We start from the raw sequence: 23282 nt of genomic DNA, 5'->3' as shown, positions 1-23282 counted from the left end.
TTTAATAAACAAACTTCTAAATGGAATAAATAGCCAAAAGTAGTAAGAATCCCTAGACCAGATTTCCAAGAACACTTATTAAACTTTAAAGGAAACTGGGGCACCTGGGTGGCTCAGTCAGTTAAGAGTCTGCCTTCAGCTCAGGTCATGATCCCAGGGTCCTGGGATTGAGCCCCACATCGGGCTCCCTGCTCAGTGAGAAGCCTGCTTCTCCCTCTCTCCCTGCCTGCTGCTCCCCCTGCTTGTATGCTCTCTCTCCCTCTCCCTGTCAAATGAATAAATAAAATCTTTAAAAAAGTAAAAATATAAAAAAATTAAAAATTAAAAAATTAAAAAGGTTGGGGCTCCTGGCTGGCTCAGTTGGAAGAGCATGTGACACTTGATCTTGGGGTCCTGAGTTTGAGCCCCATGTTGGGTGCTGAGATACTACTAAAATAAATAAGCTTTTTAAAATAATTAGTGAATGAATGAAAAAGGCATACTTTCCAATAATATTATCCACCTTTCATATATATATATACATATATATATATATGTATATATATATATAAATTGCTGAGATAAAAAATTAAAAGTTCTACAAACTATGAAATAAGAATGATGATCCCCAGAAAAGGATGAATCTATGGGGAAAAGGATGGAAGGCACAGCCAAAGCCTCCTCATTTCCAGAATATATCCAAGGTCATTTTCTCCAACCAAAGGGAAGGTACATTGGAATATAAAAGTAGCAGAAGCTAGAAGCATGTGAATTTGCAAAAGGGAATTAAGAGTTTTAGTAAAAAAAAAAAAAAAAAAAAAAAAAAAAAAAAGAGGCTATTTCAGAATATTTTAGCAGCCAGAATCATCTCTCAACAGTTCACTCAATTTAGATATTTTTGATACTCAGCTTTCTAGGAAGATAAAAGATGTAAGCACTGACAAGTTGGGTAAATGACTGCTTTATACAAACCAAAAACCTGAAGTTTATGCTATACTGGGAAGAGAGGAAGGGGCCACAAGTCATTAGATTAAAAAAAGATTAAATCAGATTTTAAAAGATTAGGTTAAAAAAAATGAAAAAGAACAGAAAAGAAACCAGAACCAGTTAGTGGTCCAAAAAAACAAACATCTGTAAAAGGCTTTTTCCAATTTATTATAAATGCTGACTTGGGCTAAAATCAGTTATACTTTTTACAATAAAAGTAGGGGCCCGTCAGTATACATTTCCACTATATTTCACTTTAATAGCACGTTTTACAACACTGCACATAAGAAAATAAAGCATGAACTATTGAGTGCTATATTATGCATAACATGATGTATAACACAACAGTCTCTTGAACTTTTCTCACCTTCAGCACTGTTTGTTCCATTAACTAGCTTAAAGGAATGTGAAAATGCTGTAGCCCAATTTAAATCTTTAAAAATTTAAATAAAAATAGGACTTTCTAAACCTTTTTTTAAGGCATACAATTCGGAGAGGACTGACTCCCAGTTGGAACAAGCATACCTGTATTATTGGTTGAGTAATATATGGGTCAAGGTAAGGCATCAGTTTGCAGTATACATCAGCTGTACTTATTTGATGAGCTACTACTGTGATAAATCCTACAGCACCATAGCGTATCCATAGATTGGGATGACACAGAAATGGGGCTAAACAGGAAAAGAAAAAGGTATGGATTTAAACCATGTTCATAAGTAGTTTCAAACTATTGGGATAAACAAATTTGCACTTTATAACACAACCGATAAAGGGATTATATCACAATGTTACTATCAGCTGTCTTCACATACTCAATTATCCTGACATAAACTCAACATAACAAATAATATTCTCTACCATAAACATCAGCAATAATACCATAAAAGAATAAAAAGAGCTATACCTGACTTTTTTTAATGAAAAGGTTTGATCAAATCTAATACATCATTCATAAATTCATTCACAAGGCATTATGAATACAAACTAAAGGCAGAAAATACGATGCCCATTCTTAAAGAGTTTAAAATATAAGATTACGGACGCCTAGGTGGCTCAGTCAGTTAAGCGTCTGCCTTCAGCTCAGGTCATGATCTCAGGGTCTTGGGATCGAGTCCAGCATCGGGCTCCCTGCTCAGCGGGGAGTCTGCTTGTCCCTCTCTCTTTGCCCCTCACCCCAGCTTGTACTCTCTCTCGCCCTGCTCTCAAATAAAATCTTTAACAAATAATAAAAATTTTTAAGAAATAAAACATAATATTAAACCAGAAAAGTAAATGAATGTCTTTTCACCCCTTTTAACTATCTTGTGTATTACACCTAAAAATCAATGACTTCAACTAATCAAAGTAAGATTTAGAATAAAATTCAAACTTTTAAACCCCCGATTTAGAATAAAACTTCTAAAAGAAAAAAAATACATATATATAATTTGTTCTGAGTATGCTAAAACATCAGCATTTAGAGGATGTTATTTTTACAAGAAATTTAGGATAATAGAGAAATAAAAACACTGTCATATGCTAACATCACTTATATAAAAAGGAGAAGGTAAAAAAATTTGTTCAAAGTATCTGTGTCCAAAGTTCTCCCATTTCCAATTAATTACACATGAAGGAGGTTTTGATTATTTCATAAGCACCATGCAGCCTCTGATACAACAACAAAGGAGGGTTGGTAGTTTCCCTTTGGCAACAGGCAAAATGAGGACTGGAAAAATATTGAAAAACCTCCAGAAAGTAGCTACACCCAAAATGACTTGGCAGAAAGGAGTTAGGCACTGTATGAGCCTGAATTATTGGTCTCAATTCTTTACATTATTTTACACAACCACACTCTTTGCCATGAGCTCACAGTATACAAAGGGTACTTTTCTGCCTCTTACTTTTAGCTCAGTCATATCAACCTGCTCTGGCCAATGGGATATTAGCAGATGTAACACTAACAGAGGCCTGATATGTGCTACATAGCTAGGCTTGCTGTCTCATGCTTCTGCCATCACCTAGAACATAACCCAGGAAACTGCTGCCCATCTAACATGGGCACCAGAATGAGACAGATGGATCACTGTAACCACAATCTGGAGATACAAAGCCTAAAGCAGAGCCACCCATACAGCCCACACATTCATGATGAGAACGTTACTAAAGCATTTACTGAGATTTTATGGTTGACTGTCGTACAGCAACATTGTATCAGTAAGTAGCTGATATAAAAAAAAGAACCTCAAACACTCAAGAGGATTTCCTATAAAACGGGTACTTGATCTCTTCTCTATCCAATACATTCCAATTATATGGGGACAAGCATGAGGGAAGGGGAGTATGCATAATACCTAAGTGGGAAGAGTGTAGATTTTTTCAAAACAGTCAAGGAAATCACCATTAATCCCTTGTGCTATGGCGGGATCCTCCACTATCACCACCATTAATCCCTTTAGTAATCACTACAACAGACCACACATAAAAACAGAACAGAGATGTATATGGTTTATTATGTTTTAAAGGCGTTTCTAAGTTACTAAAAACTGTTTTTTCTTTGAAATAGTTCAAAATGCCAACCAATGACTGTTCACTTGATTTTTTTCAGCAAAGCTTTGTTCCCCCCACAGATAGTACCAAATTCAGTTCCAGTTCTAAGGGAGTTCCCTATCCAAGAAGTTGTACCATATTGAGTTTATTCTATACCTAAAGATAATCATTTATTTTGATGCTAAACTAAAGATAGAGTGTCCCATATGTTCGGCCTATGATCAATGACAAGAAACAGCAGAACAGAGAAAAATCTCTGTAAAATTTGAGAAGAGGGATAAGAAACTATCTTTATGATGATTTTTGCTTAAAAACTGATAGACATCCATTATTTAGGTAAATAAAACGCTAATTATAAGCTACATTAAGTCTCGAAAATAGTTTCCAAGTAATTAGGCAACAGAAGAAATGTTTTATATGAGGGGTGCCTGGGTGGCTCAGCTGGTTAAGTGGCTGCCTTCCACTCAGGTCATGATCCCAGGGTCGGGGGATGGAAACCTGCATCGGGTTCCCTGCTCAGCTCCCTGCTCTCCCTCTACCCCTCCCGCAACTCATGCTCTAAGTAAATAGAGTCTTTAAAAAAAAAAAAAAAGGAATGTATTATATGAAATTAGAACATACAAGTTCATATTTATATACAGAGAATATTCATTAAAATAAGGAGGATCAGAGCCAAAGGCAAGAAAATCTTGACCCATAAAGGTAATGCCACTTTCATGGAGAAAAAATAAAGCACTGATGTGAGAATTCAGAAAACGAAAATGAGCAGAAAATATTCCATATAGCAAGATATGCACGTTAAGAGAATACATTTTCTCCTTAATATTATTACGGAAACACTGCTTTCTGTTATCTGCCCTTACGCTACACAGCACTCCATAGCTTATATGAAAAATCAAAACAATGTAATCGAGATTCTCATCATGATTGTAGTACTAATACTCAACAATTTCTTAAATTTGTAATTATTTTGAACATAATCATAAACTAAAAGAACAATCATAGATATTAGAGTGTAAAATCAGAAACCTCTATATACTTAAATTTTCCACAAATATTTTTTAAAAAGCTACATTCATGCCTTAAAAACTTCCAGAAATTTTATACTTCTCTACAAGCAACTACCTACTTTCTCAACAATCAAAATAAATAATAACTCCTTTGTCTTATTTCTCTGAGGACTGCCTCAAGAATAACCTATAACCAAATCTAACCAATTTTCGTTTTCTATTAATTTTCCTTGGCAAAGCATTGAGCAGAAATTAAGCATTTTATCCAAAAAAGGCAATTTTCTAAGATTTCATGTCCTCTCAGGACAGAGTCAACTTAGTATCTTATATTGCTTATTTTCTTAAAATGAAGACATAAGACTAAAAGTTCCAAATATTCTTAATTTTAGAAAGTGTCGTATTTATTTGTTTGTCCTTATTCTGAATTTTCAGTTGAAGGAAATAAGTTAAGTGCTATAAAGGTCAAACATGAATTCTTTTCACTGGTTAATAAAATTGTTAACAGTAGTAACTTCAACACTATGAATTCTTAAGTGGCAATCAGTGCAATGACAATAGACAATCCTGCACATTCAATTTCAGCTTCTTTTTTTTTTTTTTAAAGATTTTATTTATTTATTTGACAGAGACAGCCAGCGAGAGAGGGAACACAAGCAGGGGGAGTGGGAGAGGAAGAAGCAGGCTCCCAGCGGAGGCGCCTGATGTGGGGCTCGATCCCAGAACGCTGGGATCACGCCCTGAGCCGAAGGCAGATGCTTAACGACTGCGCCACCCAGGCGCCCCCAATTTCAGCTTCTTAACTGGTAGTCAAGTGTTCAAAAAATAAGTTGACTCTTCAGAGCAGTTAAAGACTTTATCTTCATCATGTTAAAAACAAAACAAAACAAAAAAATCTACTTTTCAAGTTAAAGACTTAACTACAGATAAAAACAAAGAGATATATCCCAAGCTGGGCTAGAGGACCAAACGATCCTGTTTGCTTGCCTGCCTGTCTCTTACACACATGCAAGCATGCATGAACACGCACACACGTGTGCACACATACAGACACACACACACACAAGGGACAATAAAGTTGAAAATCTGACTCTATATTGCCTAGAACTTTTACAATGCTCTATCATCTGTTATTTCTCTTAAGACACCCTTAATTTTCTCCTTCTAATTTTGAGAAACAGAAACTTACCAATATCACTGGCAAATTCATAGACATGGGGTTTTTGTAGCAGCCCTAACTGGCACATACAGGTAAGGGCATTAAGAGCTTTAACAATAACAAATTCCTCAGCATCACTAAGACCTTGTTGCAGCAGGGGTTTGAGAATTGAGGAGCTTTGCCAACCAACATACGCAGCAACACCTAAAAGAGAAGCAACATTACATGATTATTCTATACCTGAAAGTACAAATGCTATTAAGTTAAACAATAAAATTAATCAAAACCCAAATATAGTGAGCAACAATCTAGAATAGGACATTGCATTTCCTACTCAGCATAATAAATGAAAAAGATCCTCACCAAAGCAAATCACCAAGATATTCTGGAAAACCAAGGGGAAAAAAAGATCTTATGAACTTAGAAAAAGAAAAATATGTCCCCAAAAAGGAAAGAGGAACAATGAAAACGATCTTCACAAAATAATCTTTAGCAACAATGGAGGCTAGAACACAACAGAGCAAGACCTCCAAAGTTATGAAATAAATTTTATACTTAAACTGCCAACAAAATAAGAGAACAAAAAAAAGTCATTTTGCAACACACAAAGACTATCTGGGTTAACTTCCTATGCAACCCTACCTAAGAAAGTTTCTTGAGGATGTTCTTCGGCAAAATAAAAAAGAATGTAGAATATACAAAAATGACAGATATACCCCAGGAATTCAAGGGGATAAACTGATAATAGCTAGCAAAGATTCAGAAATCAATCAGTCAAATTAGAACAAAAAGCCAATATATTTCAAAAATGTTAACAAAAAGAAAAATGGAGATTACAAGCAATAGGTAAAACTGGTAAGAAAGAAGCTTGATATTACAGACAAGGTAAAGAAGATTTATTTCTTTCGAAAGGAAAACAAAGGAATCTGAAACCCCAGAACAAACAAAAAATTGTTCAAGAAAATAATGGTATAAATAAAAAGTAAATTAAAATGTGCAATGTCCTTAATAATCTGCAGAAGACAGAAAGGAGAATCCACTGATGCCACCATAAACATTTTCATCAAGTGATAAAGGAGTCATGGCATTAGAACTGTGGGGAAACAAATACAGTACACTACTTAGTTCTAAAGTCAATAAAATTTACACATTCATAATCATGTTAATTTTGCTTTGAAATTTCAGAATCAGTCTATACAAGCACAAGACTTTATTATGACTACAGAACAAAATATAAATATTATCAACCATGCAATGCACTTGTTAGTTGACTGTCAATTAATAACTGGCTGAAATAACCAAGTAACAAAGAAAAGGAGAAACAGAAGGAAAGGGGCACTCATCTCCTTGTAGTCCAAATCAGGTAGATCAATAAGAAGTAGGTTTAATTTTTTAAAGTTATAGAAACAACACACTAAAAACTAAAGCACTGAAAATAGTGATCTACATCTCAAAAACGAAGAAGAGGGATCAGGACACGGTACGAGTTAAATCCTCATATGGCATAGAAAAAAGTCTAGAGATAAAGTCTAAAGTCAAAAATTCTTAAAAGTAGTAGAAAAATATTAGAGATATGGCAATAAACACCTGAAGATATCAAACTAAAAACAAAATCCAGAGTAGTACTTCTGAAAATCCAACTATTGGCATTTTACTTTACAGATTTTGAATAATTTAAAAAAGCGTATTTCTCCTACAATTGAAATGCAATTATAAAAATTTTTTCTTTAATAAAAGGAAAAATACTACCTAAAATTCCAGTGGATTTTATTTAGGAACTTTACAAGGTGAAATGTATAATGAGCCAAAATAGCTCAAAACACTTTGGAAAATAAGACTGACATCTGGGGAACTTAACCTACCAGATACTAAAGTTGCTTATAAATCTAGAAAAATTATGATATAATAAATATGATATAATAATAGGGTTAGAATAGAGGGAATAGAACAGATACTGAGAAAACTAAAACTGAAAGACATAAGCATGCAACATGTAACATAAGCTTCATTAATCAATGGAAAGAAATGAAATGTTTTAATAGTGTCAGGAAAACTGATTATTTTTCTGAGGAAAATCAGATTTCATCTTACATCACAGACCAAAATAAAGTTCAATTAAACAGTTAAGTATGGGGGCGCCTGGGTGGCGCAGTCGTTAAGCGTCTGCCTTCGGCTCAGGGCGTGATCCCAGCGTTCTGGGATCGAGCCCCACATCAGTCTCCTCCGCTAGGAGCCTGCTTCTTCCTCTCCACTCCCCCTGCTTGTGTTCCCTCTCTCGCTGGCTGTCTCTCTCTGTCAAATAAATAAAATCTTTAAAAAAAAAAAAAAAAACAGTTAAGTATGAAAAATAAAGCATTATAAAAAAAAAGATGTGGCTGGGGGCGCCTGGGTGGCACAGCCGTTAAGCGACTGCCTTCAGCTCAGGGCGTGATCCTGGTGTTATGGGATCGAGCCCCACATCAGGCTCCTCCACTGGGAGCCTGCTTCTTCCTCTCCCACTCCCCCTGCTTGTGTTCCCTCTCTCGCTGGCTGTCTCTATCTCTGTAAAATAAATAAATAAATAAATAATTAGAAGAGTATGATGTGAGGGGCGCCTGGGTGGCTCAGTCGTTAAGCATCTGCCTTCGGCTCAGGGCGTGATCCTGGCGTTCTGGGATCAAGCCCCACATCAGGCTCCTCCGCTATGAGCCTGCTTCTTCCTCTCCCGCTCCCCCTACCTGTGTTCCCTCTCTCGCTGGCTGTCTCTGTCAATCAATCAATCAATAAATAAATTTAAAAAAAAAAGATGTGCACCCAACAGATTATTAACCTAACAAGTTACTTGAGAGAAGTATTTGCCTATGATTAAAAATTAATGTTTTTATTTATTTTGTTACGTTAGTCACCACAGAGTACATCATTAGTTTTTGATGTAGTCATCCATGTTTCATTATTTGTGTAGAACACCCAGTGCTCCATGCAATACGTGCCCTTCTTAATACCCATCACTGGGCTAACCCATCCCTCCACCCTTCTCCTCTCTAAAACCCTCAGTTTGTTTCCTGGAGTCCATTGTCTCTCATGGTTCGTCGCCCCCTGATTTCTCCCCCTTCACTCATCCCTTCCTTCTCCTAATGTCCTCCGTGCTATTCCTTATGTTCTACAAGTGAAACCATATGATCATTCTTTCTCTGCTTGACTTATTTCACTTAGCATAATCTCCTCCAGTTTCATCCACGTTGATGCAAATGTTGGGTAATCACCCTTTCTGATGGCTGAGTAATATCCCATTGTATATATGGGCATCTTCTTTATCCATTCGTCTGTTGAAGGGCATCTCGGTTCCTTCCACATTTTGACTATTGTGGACATTGCTGCTAACGTACATTTATAAAAGGCTCAAAAACATCAAAAAGGCATATAGCCATCGAAAAAAATGGGCCAAATAATAAAAAATTCACAGAATAAGAAGTACAAATGAGTAATCAACATGAGAAAGTTTTTCACCTCCACAAATAAGCAGAGAAATATACATCAAAACAAGTTATCATTTTACCATACCAACAGGCAAAGATTATTTGAAGCCTGTTCCATGCTAAAGGGTAGGCAGTATGGTCAAACAATGCTGATCAGAATGGAAAATGATACAGTGTTTTTTGAAAAGCTTATAAAATGTATCAGGAGTTTTAAAAATATATTCATATTCTTTAACCCAATAATTAAAATTTCAGACTTCTATCCTGAGAAAATAATTAGAAGCAAATATTTATGTAAAATATTATCTCTAATATGAAAGAAAAAAATGAAAATAATTTAAATATCCAAAAGTGATAAATTTTGGTAAAACCATATAATGGAATATCTTACTCTATTAAATTATGGTTTGAAAAAAAAAATTTTTAAGATTTTATTTATTTATCTGAGAGAGAGAGAGCACAAGTAGGGGGAGCAATAAGCAGAGGGAAAGGGAGAGGCAGGCTCACTCCTGAGCAAGAAGCCTGATGTGGGGCTTGATCCCAGGACCCAGGGATCATGACCTGAGCTGAAGGCAGACACTTAAACAACGAAGTCACCCAGGCGCCCTGGTTTCAAAAAAATTTTAATGACACGAGAAAATGCTTAGAATATGTTACCAGAAAAAGAATTAAAACACAATAAAATAAGATCAAAAAGTAATATAATACATACACAATACTTATGTGCCCAGCACTATTACATATGTTAATTCATTTTATCTTCACAACACAACAGATAGGTACTACTATTTTTTTAAAGATTTTATTTATTTGAGAGAGAGAAAGAGAGTGCCCGCCTGTGCACGCAAAAGTGGGGGGGGGGGAGGCTCCCCGCTGAGCAGGCAGTGAAGCGGGGCTCGATCCCAGGACTGAGGATCGTGACTCAAGCTGAATGCAGATGCTTAACCAACTGAGCCAACCTGGAGCCCCTAGATAGGTACTAGTATTATTCCCATTTTACAAATACAGAAACTAAGGAAAAAAAGAGATTACATGATTTCCCCAAAAACCACAACTAGTAAATGACAAAGCCAGAACGTGAACCCAACAGTCTGGCTCCAGAGTGTCTACTCTTACCATGTACACAACAGTGCCTCATAACATATATGACAAGATGACAAAATGGGATGGAAAGAAGAGTGACCTTCAGAAATAAAACACCAAAACATTAATAGAGGTCATAAAGGATTGTAAGATTAGAGGTGATTTATTTTCTTCTTGGTTTATTTTCCAGTTTCTACAGCAAGCATGTATTACTTTTATAAACAAAATAAAAACAATAAAAATTATTTTAAAATTAAAAAATAGCATAATATAATAAAAAATATTATACAAAAATAAATAAAAATTTAAAAAGGTGTTGGTTGTTCAAAAAAAATAGCATAAAGGCATGATTCAAAATACACATGAATTGATCAATAGATGGTGGAATTTCTAAGCACCACCTTTTCCACAAAAAAGAAATAAAAATAAGATTTGAAAGAAGAAAGCAAGAAAGACGAAGATGTGAGAAGCAAAGTATAAGAACAGAGTTAGAGGAGTCTGAGATGCAAAACTGAGATAGATCAATAAACTAACACAAACAGTGGAAAAAACCATCAACAAAACTAAAAGGCAACCTACTGAATGGGAAAAAGTACTTGCAAATGATATATCCAATAAGGGGTTAATATCCAAAATATATGAAAAACTTGTACGACTAAACACCAGAAAGACAAACAATCCAATTACAAAATGGGCAAAGTACCTGAATGTAGAGAAAAGAGAATTCTTGTACACTACTGGTGGGCATGTAAATTGATACAGCCACTATGGTGAACAGCACGGAAGTTCCCCAAAAATTTAAAAATAGGAATACCGTATTACCCAGCAATTCCACTTCTAGGTATACATCCAAATGAATGAATTCAGGGTCTCAAAGAGACATCTGTGCTCCCATTTTCATTACAGCATTATTTACAATCACCAAGATATGGAAGGGACCTAAGTGTCCATCAACAGATGAAAGGATGAAGAAGATGTGGTACATATATACAATGGAGTATTAGTCACAAGAGTGAAATCTTGCCATTTGCAACAACATGGGTAGACCTAAAGGGTATTATGCTAAGTTAAACAAGTCAGACAGAGAAAGATAAATACCATGTAATTTCACTTATATATGGAATCTAAAAAACAAAATGAAAAATCAAACAAAACAGAAACAGACTCATAAATACAAAGAACAAACTGGTGGTTGCCGGAGGGAAGAAGGGTGGAGACGGATAAAACAGGTGAAGGGGATTAAGAGGTACAAACTTCACTATAAAATAAATAAGTCATGGAATGTAAAATAAAATACAATATAGAATATAAACAATAATATTGCAATAACTTTGTTTGGTGACAGATAGTAAATACACTCACCTTGGTGAGCATTTCATAATATATATATAAATGTTGAATCACTGTTGTACACCTGAAACTAATATATATCAATTATACATCAAAAAATTTTAATTTTTTAACTATAAAGATGTCTGAAAAGAGGAGAGATAATAATAATCTCCAATAGTAACAAAGCAAGAACAGCATACAATTTCAAAACTTTTCAAAAGGGGAAAAGTACCATTTTCTCCAAAAACATTATAAGGCAGCATTTGCAAAAATACCGATACTGTTGCTATATGAGTTTGTTTTCTCTTTTTATTTTTTGGGAAAAAAACAAAGGCAAACCGTTTAGCAGTTATTTTCGTAGATTATTGGGAACCAAAATCTAAGCCCTACAGCTTTCTGCAACTACATGAGAAAGTTCAGGTACCAGCGAAGCTTTCCAATGTGTAGAATAGTTTTTCAGTCATTTAAGCTAACAGATAAGCTGTTACAATCATGGGCAAAATGACGTAAAAAAAGGTTACTTGGTAACCATAATACCATGGCTTTGGCATATACTATTTCATAACAATCAGAAACAAAGGAGAAGTAACAACTGACACCACAGAAATACAAAGGATTATAAAAGAGAACTACAAATAATTATACGCCAACAAACTGGACAAACTAGAAGAAATGGATAAAATTCCTAGAAACATACAATCTTCTAAAAGTAAACCAAGAAGAAATAAAAAATCTGAACAGACCAATTACTAGTAATGAAACTGAATCAGTAATCAAAAAACTCCAAAAGAGGGGCACCTGGGTGGCTCAGTCTGTTAAGTGGCTGACTCTTGGTTTCGGCTCAGATGTGTTTTTGGAGCGCCAAGTTGGGCTCCCTGCTCAGCATGGAGTCTGCTTGTCCCTCTCCCTTCCCCTCTCCGCCTCTCCCAACTCATGCTATCTCTGCCTCTTTCAAATAAATAAAATCTTTAAAAACAAAAACAAAACAAAAAAACAAAACAAAACAAAAAACCCCTCCAAAAGAACAAAAGTCCAGAACCAGATGGATTCACAGGTGAATTTTACCAAACATTCAAAGAAGATTTAATACCTATTCTCAAATTATTCCAAAAAACAGAAGAGGAAGGAAAGCTTCCAAATACAATCTATGGGGCCAGCATTACCCTGATACCAAAACCAGACAAAGACACAATTTAAGAAAGAAAGAAAGAAAGAAAGAAAGAAAGAAAGAAAGAAAGAAAGAAAGAAAGAAAACTGTAGGCCAATATCTATGATAAACACACATGCAAAAATCATCAACAAAATGTGAGCAACCCATTCAATGAGCATTCAACAATACATTAAAAAAAACAACCATTCACCACACACAATCAAGTGGGATTTATTCGAGATGCAAGGATGATTCAGTATTTGCAAATCAATATATCACATTAGTAAACCAAAGAGTAAAATTATATGGTCATCTCAACAGATGCAGAAAAAGCATTTTGACAAAATTTAACATCTGTTCATGATAAAAACTCTCAACACAGTGGGTTTAAAGGAAACATACCTCAACATAATAGAGGCCATACATAAAAAACCCACATCATACTCAATGGTGAAAAACTGAGAGCTTTTCCTCTAAGAACAGGAAAAAGACAAGGATGTCCACTCTCTCTCACCACTTTTATTCAACACATTAATGGAAGTCTAAGCTGCAGCAACTGGACATGAAAAAGAAATAAAAGGCATCCAAATTGGTAAGGAATAAGTAAAACTGTCACTATTTACAGATAACACGATTCTATATATAGTAAGCTCTAAAGACTTCACCAAAACACTATTAAAATAAATAAATTCAGTAAAATTGCAGGATACAAAATACACAGAAATCTTGCAAATCTATACACTAATAACAAAGCAGCAGAAAGAGAAATTAAGAAAACAGTTCCATCTGCAATTGCACCGAAAAGAATTAATAAAAGAATTTAGGAATAAATTTAACCATGGAGGTGAAAAACTGGATTTTGAAAACTATAAAACACTGATGAAAGAAACTGAAGATCATACAAACAAATGGAAAGATACTGTATGGTCATGGGATGGAAAAATATTGTGAAAATGTCCATACTACCCAAAGCAATCTACAAATCCAATGCAATCCCTATCAAAATGCCAACATTTTACACAGACCCAGAGGAAATAACATTAAAATTTGTATAGAATCACAAAAGACCTTAAATAGCCAAAGCAATCTTGAGAAAGAAGAACAAAGCTGGAACTATCACACTCCCAGATTTCAAGATATACTGCAAAGTTGTAGTAATCGAAACGGTATGGTACTGGCACAAAAACAGACACACAGATCAATGGAACAGGATAAAGGGCCCAGAAATAAATCCACACCTATATGGTCAATTAATCTGTGACAAAGGAGGCAAGAATATACAATGGGAAAAGTCAGTGTCTTCAATAAATGGTGCTGAGAAACCTGGACAGCTACATGCAAAAGAATGAAACTGAACCACTTTCTTAAACCATACACCAAAATAAACTCAAAATGGATTAAAGACCTAAATGTAAAATATGAAACCATAAAATTCCTAGAAGAAAACATGGGCAGTAATTTCTTAGACACGGGCCATAGAAACATATTCTAGATAAGTTACCTCAAGTAAAAGAAACAAAAGCAAAAATAAACAATTGGGACTACACCAAAATCAAGCTTTTGCACAGTGAAGGAAACCATCAACAAAACTAAAGTTAATTTACTGAATGGGAAAAGGTACTTGCAAATGATGTATCTCATAAGGAGTTAATGTCCACCATGTATAAAGAACTTATACAACTCAACATCCAAATAAATAATCTGATTAAAAACTGGGCAGAGGACCTAAATAGAAATTTTACCAAAGAAGACATGCAGATGGCCAACACATACATGAAAAAATGCTCAACATCACTAATCATCAGGGAAATTAAATCAAAACCACAATGAGATATCATGTTATACCTGTCAAAATGGCTAAAATCAAAAAGACAAGAAACATAAAGTGTTGGCGAGGATATGAAGAAAAAGGAATCCTTGTACACTGTGGAATATTACTCAGCCACAAAAAAGAATGAAATCTTGCCACTTGTAACACCATGGATGGATCTAGAGGGTATTATGCTAAGTGAAATAAGTCAGAGAAAGAAAAATAACATATGATTTCACTTATACAGGAATCTGAAAAACAAATGAACAAAAAACTAACATTTTGAAAAAAGTAGAAAAAAAACTACTTAATTTTTCACAAATTTTCAGTTTACACAAAGCATAGTCTGCAAGCTTTACTTTTCTTCCTAACTAAATTGATTTTCATTCATACTTGTAGCTTATTATTTTCTGATCGTAAAAGTTACTTTCTGATGCATGTTTACTATAAAAAATTTGACAAAACATAAAGAAAATAATTACCTATAATCCCAGCCCCAGAGATAATCACTATACAAATCTTAGTATATTCCAGACTTCTTTTTAAACATATTTGTTACGTTACCTTATACAACGAATACTTTGGTTACTTTAATAGTATTTAATGGTACTTTCCCAGGTCATTAAATATTCTTTTAAAACACTGTTTTTAATGACCACATGATATTCCTTCATATGAATGTATCATAATTTAATTAACCAATCCCTTGATTAGCTAAGATACTTTCATCATCCAAAAGCAGCATAAAGGGGCGCCTGGGTGCTCAGTCGTTAAGCGTCTGCCTTTGGCTCAGGGCGTGACCCTAGAGTCCTGGCATTGAGCCCCACATCAGGCTCTTCTGCTGGGAGCCTGCTTCTTCCTCTCCCACTCCCCCTGCTTGTGTTCCCTCTCTCGCTGGCTGTCTTTCTCTCTGTCAAATAAATAAAATCTTTAAAAAAGAAAAAAAAAAAAGCAGCATAAAGACAGAGAGAAACACTAGGAGCTCATTTCACTATTAATGAAATTGGTAGTCTTGTCACCTATCTTTCAGACCTCACGGAAGTACTGTTTGAGAGAATAATTCAAAATCTTAAAGATATATTTTAAAACAAATGGAAAAACATACCAACAATACTATCAAAAAAAGCTCCACGCAGATGCCAATCATTCTTATCATTTAGGAAAGTGATCATGTGGGACAATAAAACATCATTGGCTTTCTGACGTCCAAAGAATACACACAGCCGTGTTATTCCATTTTCCATTAAGGTTTGTTTCACAATATTTTCAGGGTCACTTAGCAAAGTGACAACTTTCTGTTGGACCATTTCATGTAAGGCTTGCAGCTCTAAAAAAAAAAAAAAAAAAAAAAAAAAAATAGTAAAGATAGGATCAGTTTTTTTCCCCCAAGATATAGACCTAGTCTTCTTTCTTACTCCTTGGAGAAAAAGAACAATTAGAGAAGCCACCATAAAAAGTCTATAATCACTAAATTTTTCCACTGTTCAAACCTCTGAAGGATAGATGGGAAACCAAAATATAAACTGAAGAACAACATCCTGATTAGCAGATGCCACAAGCATGGTTACCATCTCATTAATTAAGCAGATCTATTTTTGAGGCTCAAGGAGAAAAACTATGGGAAAGCACCAAAAAGATCATACAGACATCAATAAAACCAACTTGATCAAGGACTTCAAAATACTAGACTGGTTAGGGATATAAACTGATGACACAATTTAATACTTTTAGAAAGCATTTTTAAGGTCAGTTTACTAAATTTTTAGAAAGCAGAAAATACACTGCAAATCCTGTCAAGGCTTTACATAATCAGGCCACCACCTTCTTCTCTGACTTTATCTCCTACCCACCCTCCCTTTTTCCTTTCCCTTCTAAAATGTAAGCTCAACAGGGGATCTTTTCTGTCTTATTCACCACTATATTTCTAGTGCTTAGAGCAGGCACATAATTGCCTAATGCAGAGCTTATGTTTATCAATTATCTGCTGGCTAAATGAATGGGGGAAGATGCCACTCCTGGTGCAGCCACTGTCAAGAGAAAAGGTGGTCTGATGTGCAACATACTATGCTCACATTAAGATAAACTTTAGATTAATTCCAAAAAAGATTTAACACCTAACTTCATTATCTATAAACATCCAATTACATGGTTATAGAATGTAGGACAGTATTATTTTCTAAGTAATTCCATGAAAAAAGCGAGGATTTCATTTCTGATACATTCTTCTATAAGTTCAAAATTATTCCACTATCTTCAACTGCAGAGAATATATGCTGTCTAAAAATGATGCCATCCTAACACGTGATAGAGCCATTATCGTTGTGTATAGCATAAAAATCTGAAAACTAGATTTCTCTAGTTTTCCTGAACTAGAAATATCCTAGAACAGATCTAAGTGTATTATTTTACTTCTAAATCTTTAACTCAATAAACATTAATTAAAAGCCTGCTAAGAGTTGTTTGTATGTAAAGAAACATAAGACAGGAACTTTGACCTCAAAGAGTTTACCGTCTGCTCACCTGTTCATTTAAAGTAAAAGGTGTGGGGTTTGATCCATAAATCATTGAGAGTACGACATAAACACAGTATATGATTGAGGACACTCAAAAGTATATTCACATAAGGAGAAAAGGCTTAGATTCTTTAGCTATGATGTTGTCAATGTTTTCTTCTTTCCTCTTGTAAGAATTATACAATTCAGCTAGCTTTACTGTTAACAAATCAATTGTGGCTGAAAAACAATTGAGCTTAGAATCTGTGGCAACAAGCTGATCATTTTCTGGTTAGAAAACAGTGTACCAGAGTAGAGAGAACAATGAAATACCAGGGACCTTTCCTATATATATAGATAGATATATATAGATAGGGGCGCCTGGGTGGCACCGCGGTTAAGCGTCTGCCTTCGGCTCAGGGCGTGATCCCGGCGTAATGGGATCGAGCCCCACATCAGGCTCTTCCACTATGAGCCTGCTTCTTCCTCCTCACTCCCCCTGCTTGTGTTCCCTCTCTCACTGGCTGTCTCTATCTCTGTCAAATAAATAAATAAAATCTTAAAAAAAAAAAAAAAGATATATATAGATATATATATAGTATTCTAGTATTCTTTCATCTTACACAAAAACTATAATGAGTTTCAAGTCCACATTAGTAATTCATTCCAAATAAAAAATCTGAAGAGAAAATCATACTACCTGTGTCGTAATTTCCATTGGGATGCGAAACTTCATCTATTTCTTCACTATTTGGGTCATTTTCCATATTGAGATTTTTTAACTGTACCAATTCCAGGAATCTCAAAGCTGTTTCAGCCAGCAGAGCTATGTTTTCTATAAAAAAAAAAAAAAGGGGAAAATTTATGATTATAATCTTAAATCCTTGTAATGTTTATACCTTTTCCTTCCTGTCTTTATACATATAAATAATAATCATAAAACTAAGGACGAAAATTACCATTTAACCTAATCAGATTTTTGGTAACTAATCTCATCATCTACGACTAACAGTTTTTTAAAGATTTTATTTATTTATTTATTTGAGAGAGAGTGAAAGCAAGCGAGAAAGAGCACGAGTGGGGTGATGGGCAGAGGTAAAAGCAGACTCCCCACGGAGCACGAAGCCCAATGTGGGCTTAATCCCAGGACTACAAGATCATGACCGGAGCCAAAGGCAGACACTTAACTGACTGAGCCACCCAAAAGCCCCTACAGCTAACAGTTTTTAATAATGAAACATAAACTTCTTTTAAAAATACAAAAATGTACAGCATAAACACTACAGCTAACTCTGCTGTAAGATATATATGAAAGTTAAGAGAGCAAATTCTAAGAGTTCTCATCACAAAGAAAAAACTTTTTTCTGTTTTTGCTTCTTTTTATTGTACCTATGAGGATGGAAGCCAACTAAACTTGTGATAATCATTTCAGAATATGTGTAAGTCAAACCATTACACTTTATACCTTAAACTTATATAGTGATGTAAGTCAATTGTATCTCAATAAAACTGGGGAAAAAATACAAAAACAGCCCAAAATATAGCATTCAAATCTACTGAGGGTAAAGCTTAATACTTCTACAGAGACCTATAAACAGTATCTTAACAGGTGAGAGATATACATTAGACTGACAAACATTCACATTAAAATAACAGGCTAAGCTGGGCTTCAGAATCACACAGACCCCAGCTTAAATCTCTGCCCCTGACACTTACTAGCTGGCTACTTAACATATGTTTCACACATACATAAATCACATCTACCTCAAAGAGGTATTACCAAACTGAATCAACCATTTAATATTAGACTGCTTTTCTTGTGATACTCTGAAGTTCTTAATGAACCAAAGTATGAGATTGTTTGCCACGTTTCTGCAGTTGTACGTTCTCCTTTCTCTACAATCTCCAAAGACTGTCTGATATTCCTTACCACTGTGAAAATATCTACTTCTAATTTCTGCTGTCACATTTGCTATCAGATCTGCTGACACTTTCTTCTCCCTTCCATTTTTTATTTATGCCTGTGTCTCTATCCTTCTTTCCCTCCCATTTCTGTGCTTAACATGACTGTACCAGGAAAAGTACTCTTTTCCTTAGCAGTAAATAGCACTGAACATTAAAGCTTAATTAACTAATATCAATTGTAAGACTCACTTTTTCCTTTATTTTTAATACCACTACAATTGAGGTGCATCTCACAAGAGTTGAGATTGCTGATTCTATCAAATGCAGTGATTACCTTTATCATGGAGTCCCACCCATTCCCAACCCCCAACAGGTTCAACATTGCTCTGAAGAACAAAAATTTACCTCTAAGAACCTAAGACATGAGTACCCTGTAATGCCTGCTCACCCTAAAGATGGGAGAGTTTTGGCCATCCTCTGATAATAAGTCAAATTCCAGATGAATGTCCCCACTTTAATGGATGTATCTTTAATAGGAAAAGTCTTTTACTTTCCTGGGCACTTCTAAAATCTGAGAACTATGCCTATTTCCCCATTTAAGTTCATAAACCACAACACACTTGAAAGTTTACTCAAGATACAAATCTATACCACCTCTACGTTTAAAAACAATACTGTAAAAGACATTTAAAAATTGATTTTAAACTTTTGTAATTACTGACATGTGTGGTTTAATTATACTTAACCATAAAAATTCAAATAGACTTCTAGCTCTACTGAAAAAAAGGCAGCTTTATCATGCACTAAGCCAGCGCAAGGTACCATCACTGACCCTGGGTTATCACCGACTCTCACCACGAAGACCCAGGAGACCAAAGAAAAGCAGAGTTGCTTCAGAGTCAAGGTACAGAGACCAGCAGCTCTGAGAATTGAGAAAGAATGAGACCAGATACATTTAGGTCATATTGTTTAGCCTCTCCCATTGCCAATTTCCTCACTTGTAAAATGAAGGTAATATAACATCTATTGCTCAAGGTTGTTGCAAGGATTAGTTGCAAAAGATACATAGATCTTAGAATCTTAGACTCCATATATCTTAGAATCTGAAATCTATCTTAAAACTTATGTATCTCTTGCAACTAATCCTTGCAACCTTGAGCACATTTTCTGACACGGGTTTTTCAATAAATAGTAGCTATTATTTTTATGCTATCACTATTAGTAATTGACTGTCACTATGTTAATACAGCACCTACACATCAGAACCTTACCCATTTAACACAACTGAGAACAAACTAAGACCAACAATAGGTCACAAAACTCTAAAGAAAGATACAGCTTGTTTTTAAAACCTATAAGCTTTTATTTATTTTTTTCTGGTTTAATTACTTGTTTGCCAAGTGAATTATAAATATGCTTTGTTATAAATTATAAACTCAAATGTACTTGTCTTAAAGAAATCCTGAATTTTCTAGTCCTGACAAGTATACCTATACAGTTACGGAAACCAGAAACCATAAATAATAGGCAATGGATAACTATAAATAAATAAATATATATATATAGAGAGAGAGAGAGAGAGAAACAACCCAACAACCATACTTTGTGGTTGTACCTAGAGATAAGGCCCAAGTCCAACGACCATTTTTCATATGCTCCATTAAAATAATGACAGGCAAATAGTAAATTTAATAAACCTAGCAAGTACCTTTCAAAACAGTGACAATATCATCACCACACTTTATGTACTATTTACAAAGACCAAAACAGAATCTCTGATTTCCAGATTAAAAATAGATTATGAATTATACTAATGTTTCAGTGACATTTTCCATGCAAAAAGTATGCAGAATCAATTTGGGGAGCTAACAACATGAATCTGTACCTTAATTTTATGAGTAAGAATTACAAATAGAACAGGTGGATATGTTATGCTTCATCACAAAGAAGCCATACATCTTAAGCACTACAGTAACTAAAAGGACCTTAAAATCTGGTATTGGCTAGGTTCTTTCGACACCAAATTATCCAGCAAAATTCATCTTTTTGAATGGCAATAGACTTGTATCCTACAACTGATACTCAAACTAGCATATCTGATCAGAAAAAGTTCATAAAGACCTAAAGACACTAAATCAGAACATACTTGTAAACATTAGTCTCACTCCAAATTAAATGTAGTATACCCAGTAAAATCACGGGATTCTGTATTACATACTTTCACTTGATAATTCTGATCACTTCAAAAATCAGTACAACCAAAAGTTGAGTCCCAGGAACAGATTACCTACAAAAATTATTAAAATGTACACAAGTTCAGGACTATAATTCATTCTTGGAATTCCCAAAGAAATCAGAGAAACAAGATGTATTATAGTCACTAACTTCAAAAATATGAGCAGCTATTACTTGGACAATAAACTCTTACCAGCATAGGCTAGTCTAACAATAGTAGCATCATCTTGGGCTAAGTGGGCTATGCCTGGAAGAATATATTCCGGATAGATATTGACATCATTGCGAGGAACCTCTTTGACAAGAGCAAGAACTTTGGTCAATGTCCTCAAGGCTTCAGCCCTCACTCTAGGAACAGAGTCATTGCTGAAATGCAAAAGATATGGAGTAATACGATCCAAAAGAATTTCTACACTTAATCTTGGGGCCAAATGGAGAATAAGTTCCAAAGCAGCAAGTTTGGAATCACAGTATTTAAGGGTCTGCAGACAGGACGTTATAACAGACACCAAGATAACCAGCCCATTTTCCTTAGGCTCTCCTTCTGCTTTTTCTGGCAGATCATGTCCACAGAGATTGTGAATAATGTTGCCCAAATCCTTCCGTATAACCAGAATGCGCTCATCTGCAGAAAGAAATGTTTCCTTGGCAAACTGGGCCATGTAGGGCTGAAGGAATGTGTAAAATATTTCAGGAAAAGCATTGCCACGCTGCTGCTTTAGGTAATCTTCTGCCCCTAAACGTTTATCTGGCTCACGGTGAATCATCTGAGTTACCTACATCAAGGGGAGAAAGGGAGTAAAAAATAGATTTGAGAACAGCAGATTAAATCAGATGAAAGCTACAAGGGCAACTTAAACATGACATAAAGAATTTTTCAGGTAACTCTGACTCTTCTCAATCTTCGCCTTTCAAACTACTTTCAGAACCTGACCACAATATAAGACTCTACTACTATCCTACAAAGCAACAGAAAATTATATAGTAATGTATTACAGATGACCCAAACACATAAAGAGGGGATATACCCTGTTCAGCATTCCCCACTTATTAAAACAGGGGAGTAATACATTGCTGCCCACAACTCAAGGATTCTTAAACATTTTTGAGTGGGGTAATACCACTGAGAATCTGAGGAAACAATGGGGTTTTCTCCAGAAAAAAATGTATACACAAAATGTTTACATATAAAATTACACACAATTCTAAAAGAATCACAGAACCACTAAAATCTATTTATATATCAGAGTTCTGATTTAGAGTCTTAATACCACGAGTCCAAGGGAACACATAGTTTAAGTGTAGTTCTAGGATCTAGTCAAAAAGGGAATCAGTGGTTTAAACTTCTCAAGTAGTGTAAGAGATGTTAAATCCTACAAACCCTAGAAGTGATATACCTGACTGATTTGAATTTATCATATGTTTTCTGGCATCTTAGGGAAATAATTTTCTTTCAGTATACAGAGCACAGTTTAATTTTCCTAGATCTTCAGAGTGAATCAGTCATTATTTAAATACTTAAAATATCATAAAAATATATCTAGTTATTTGCGCTTTCTGTTTATATTCTAAATAGGCACCTAGCATTGAACTTGCAGGGAATCAAATGCACTATAAATATCAGGAAAAGTGGCTTAAATAGAATTCCTTTTACATTCAGATTAAGCCTTAAAGATTCATCAGATTCACTCCTTTCATAGTTAAGAAAATGCAGGCCCAAATTCATGAAGTCACTTAGCCAATGCAACATGACAAATGAGTGACATACCCAAAGACAGAACAACCAGGTATACCAACTCCTAATCCAGTACACTGTTCACTGAACATGAGCTAAACTGGCTTCCTCTAAAACATCTTATTTTTTAATACTTGGCATTTCTAAGAGAAATCAAAATGTATTCTGTATTTCCCTACCTTACTACAGAATATTTTAATATAACTTTCCATGACTGGGGGTCAATCAGTTACTGTATGGATGGACTTAATAAAGATCCCCTCAAACAGTAAGGTGGATATATGGCTTATGGGATCTCCCACGGACTTCCTCCTATCTGCTCTGCTATAGTAATTAGTGACTCTATAGCCTTCCCTTCCAGAACAGCCTCAAGAGAGACATACCAAGCAAGGTGTTTCTCTATGACATGGCCCTATATTACTGCATT

The 23282-nt window shown here is 34.9% G+C and overlaps 1 protein-coding gene across 2 annotated transcripts in view; it reads right to left on the bottom strand.

Annotated features, from left to right (window-relative positions):
• Positions 1–23282, bottom strand: part of PIK3R4 (phosphoinositide-3-kinase regulatory subunit 4) — a 76012-nt gene that overhangs the window by 42695 nt on the left and 10035 nt on the right. For both annotated transcript variants that reach the window (XM_008708795.2, XM_040636824.1), the window contains exons 4-8: positions 21314–21896; positions 17681–17815; positions 15594–15815; positions 5689–5862; positions 1492–1637 (exon numbers count right to left, since the gene is read on the bottom strand). In XM_008708795.2, coding sequence (XP_008707017.1) covers positions 1492–1637; positions 5689–5862; positions 15594–15815; positions 17681–17815; positions 21314–21896 — 1260 coding nt within the window. The remainder of the gene's footprint in view (positions 1–1491; positions 1638–5688; positions 5863–15593; positions 15816–17680; positions 17816–21313; positions 21897–23282) is intronic.

This window comes from Ursus maritimus, unplaced genomic scaffold (assembly GCF_017311325.1).
Source record: "Ursus maritimus isolate PB19 unplaced genomic scaffold, ASM1731132v1 scaffold_20, whole genome shotgun sequence".
NCBI lineage: Eukaryota > Metazoa > Chordata > Mammalia > Carnivora > Ursidae > Ursus > Ursus maritimus.
This window is presented reverse-complemented; position numbering and strand designations above follow the sequence as displayed.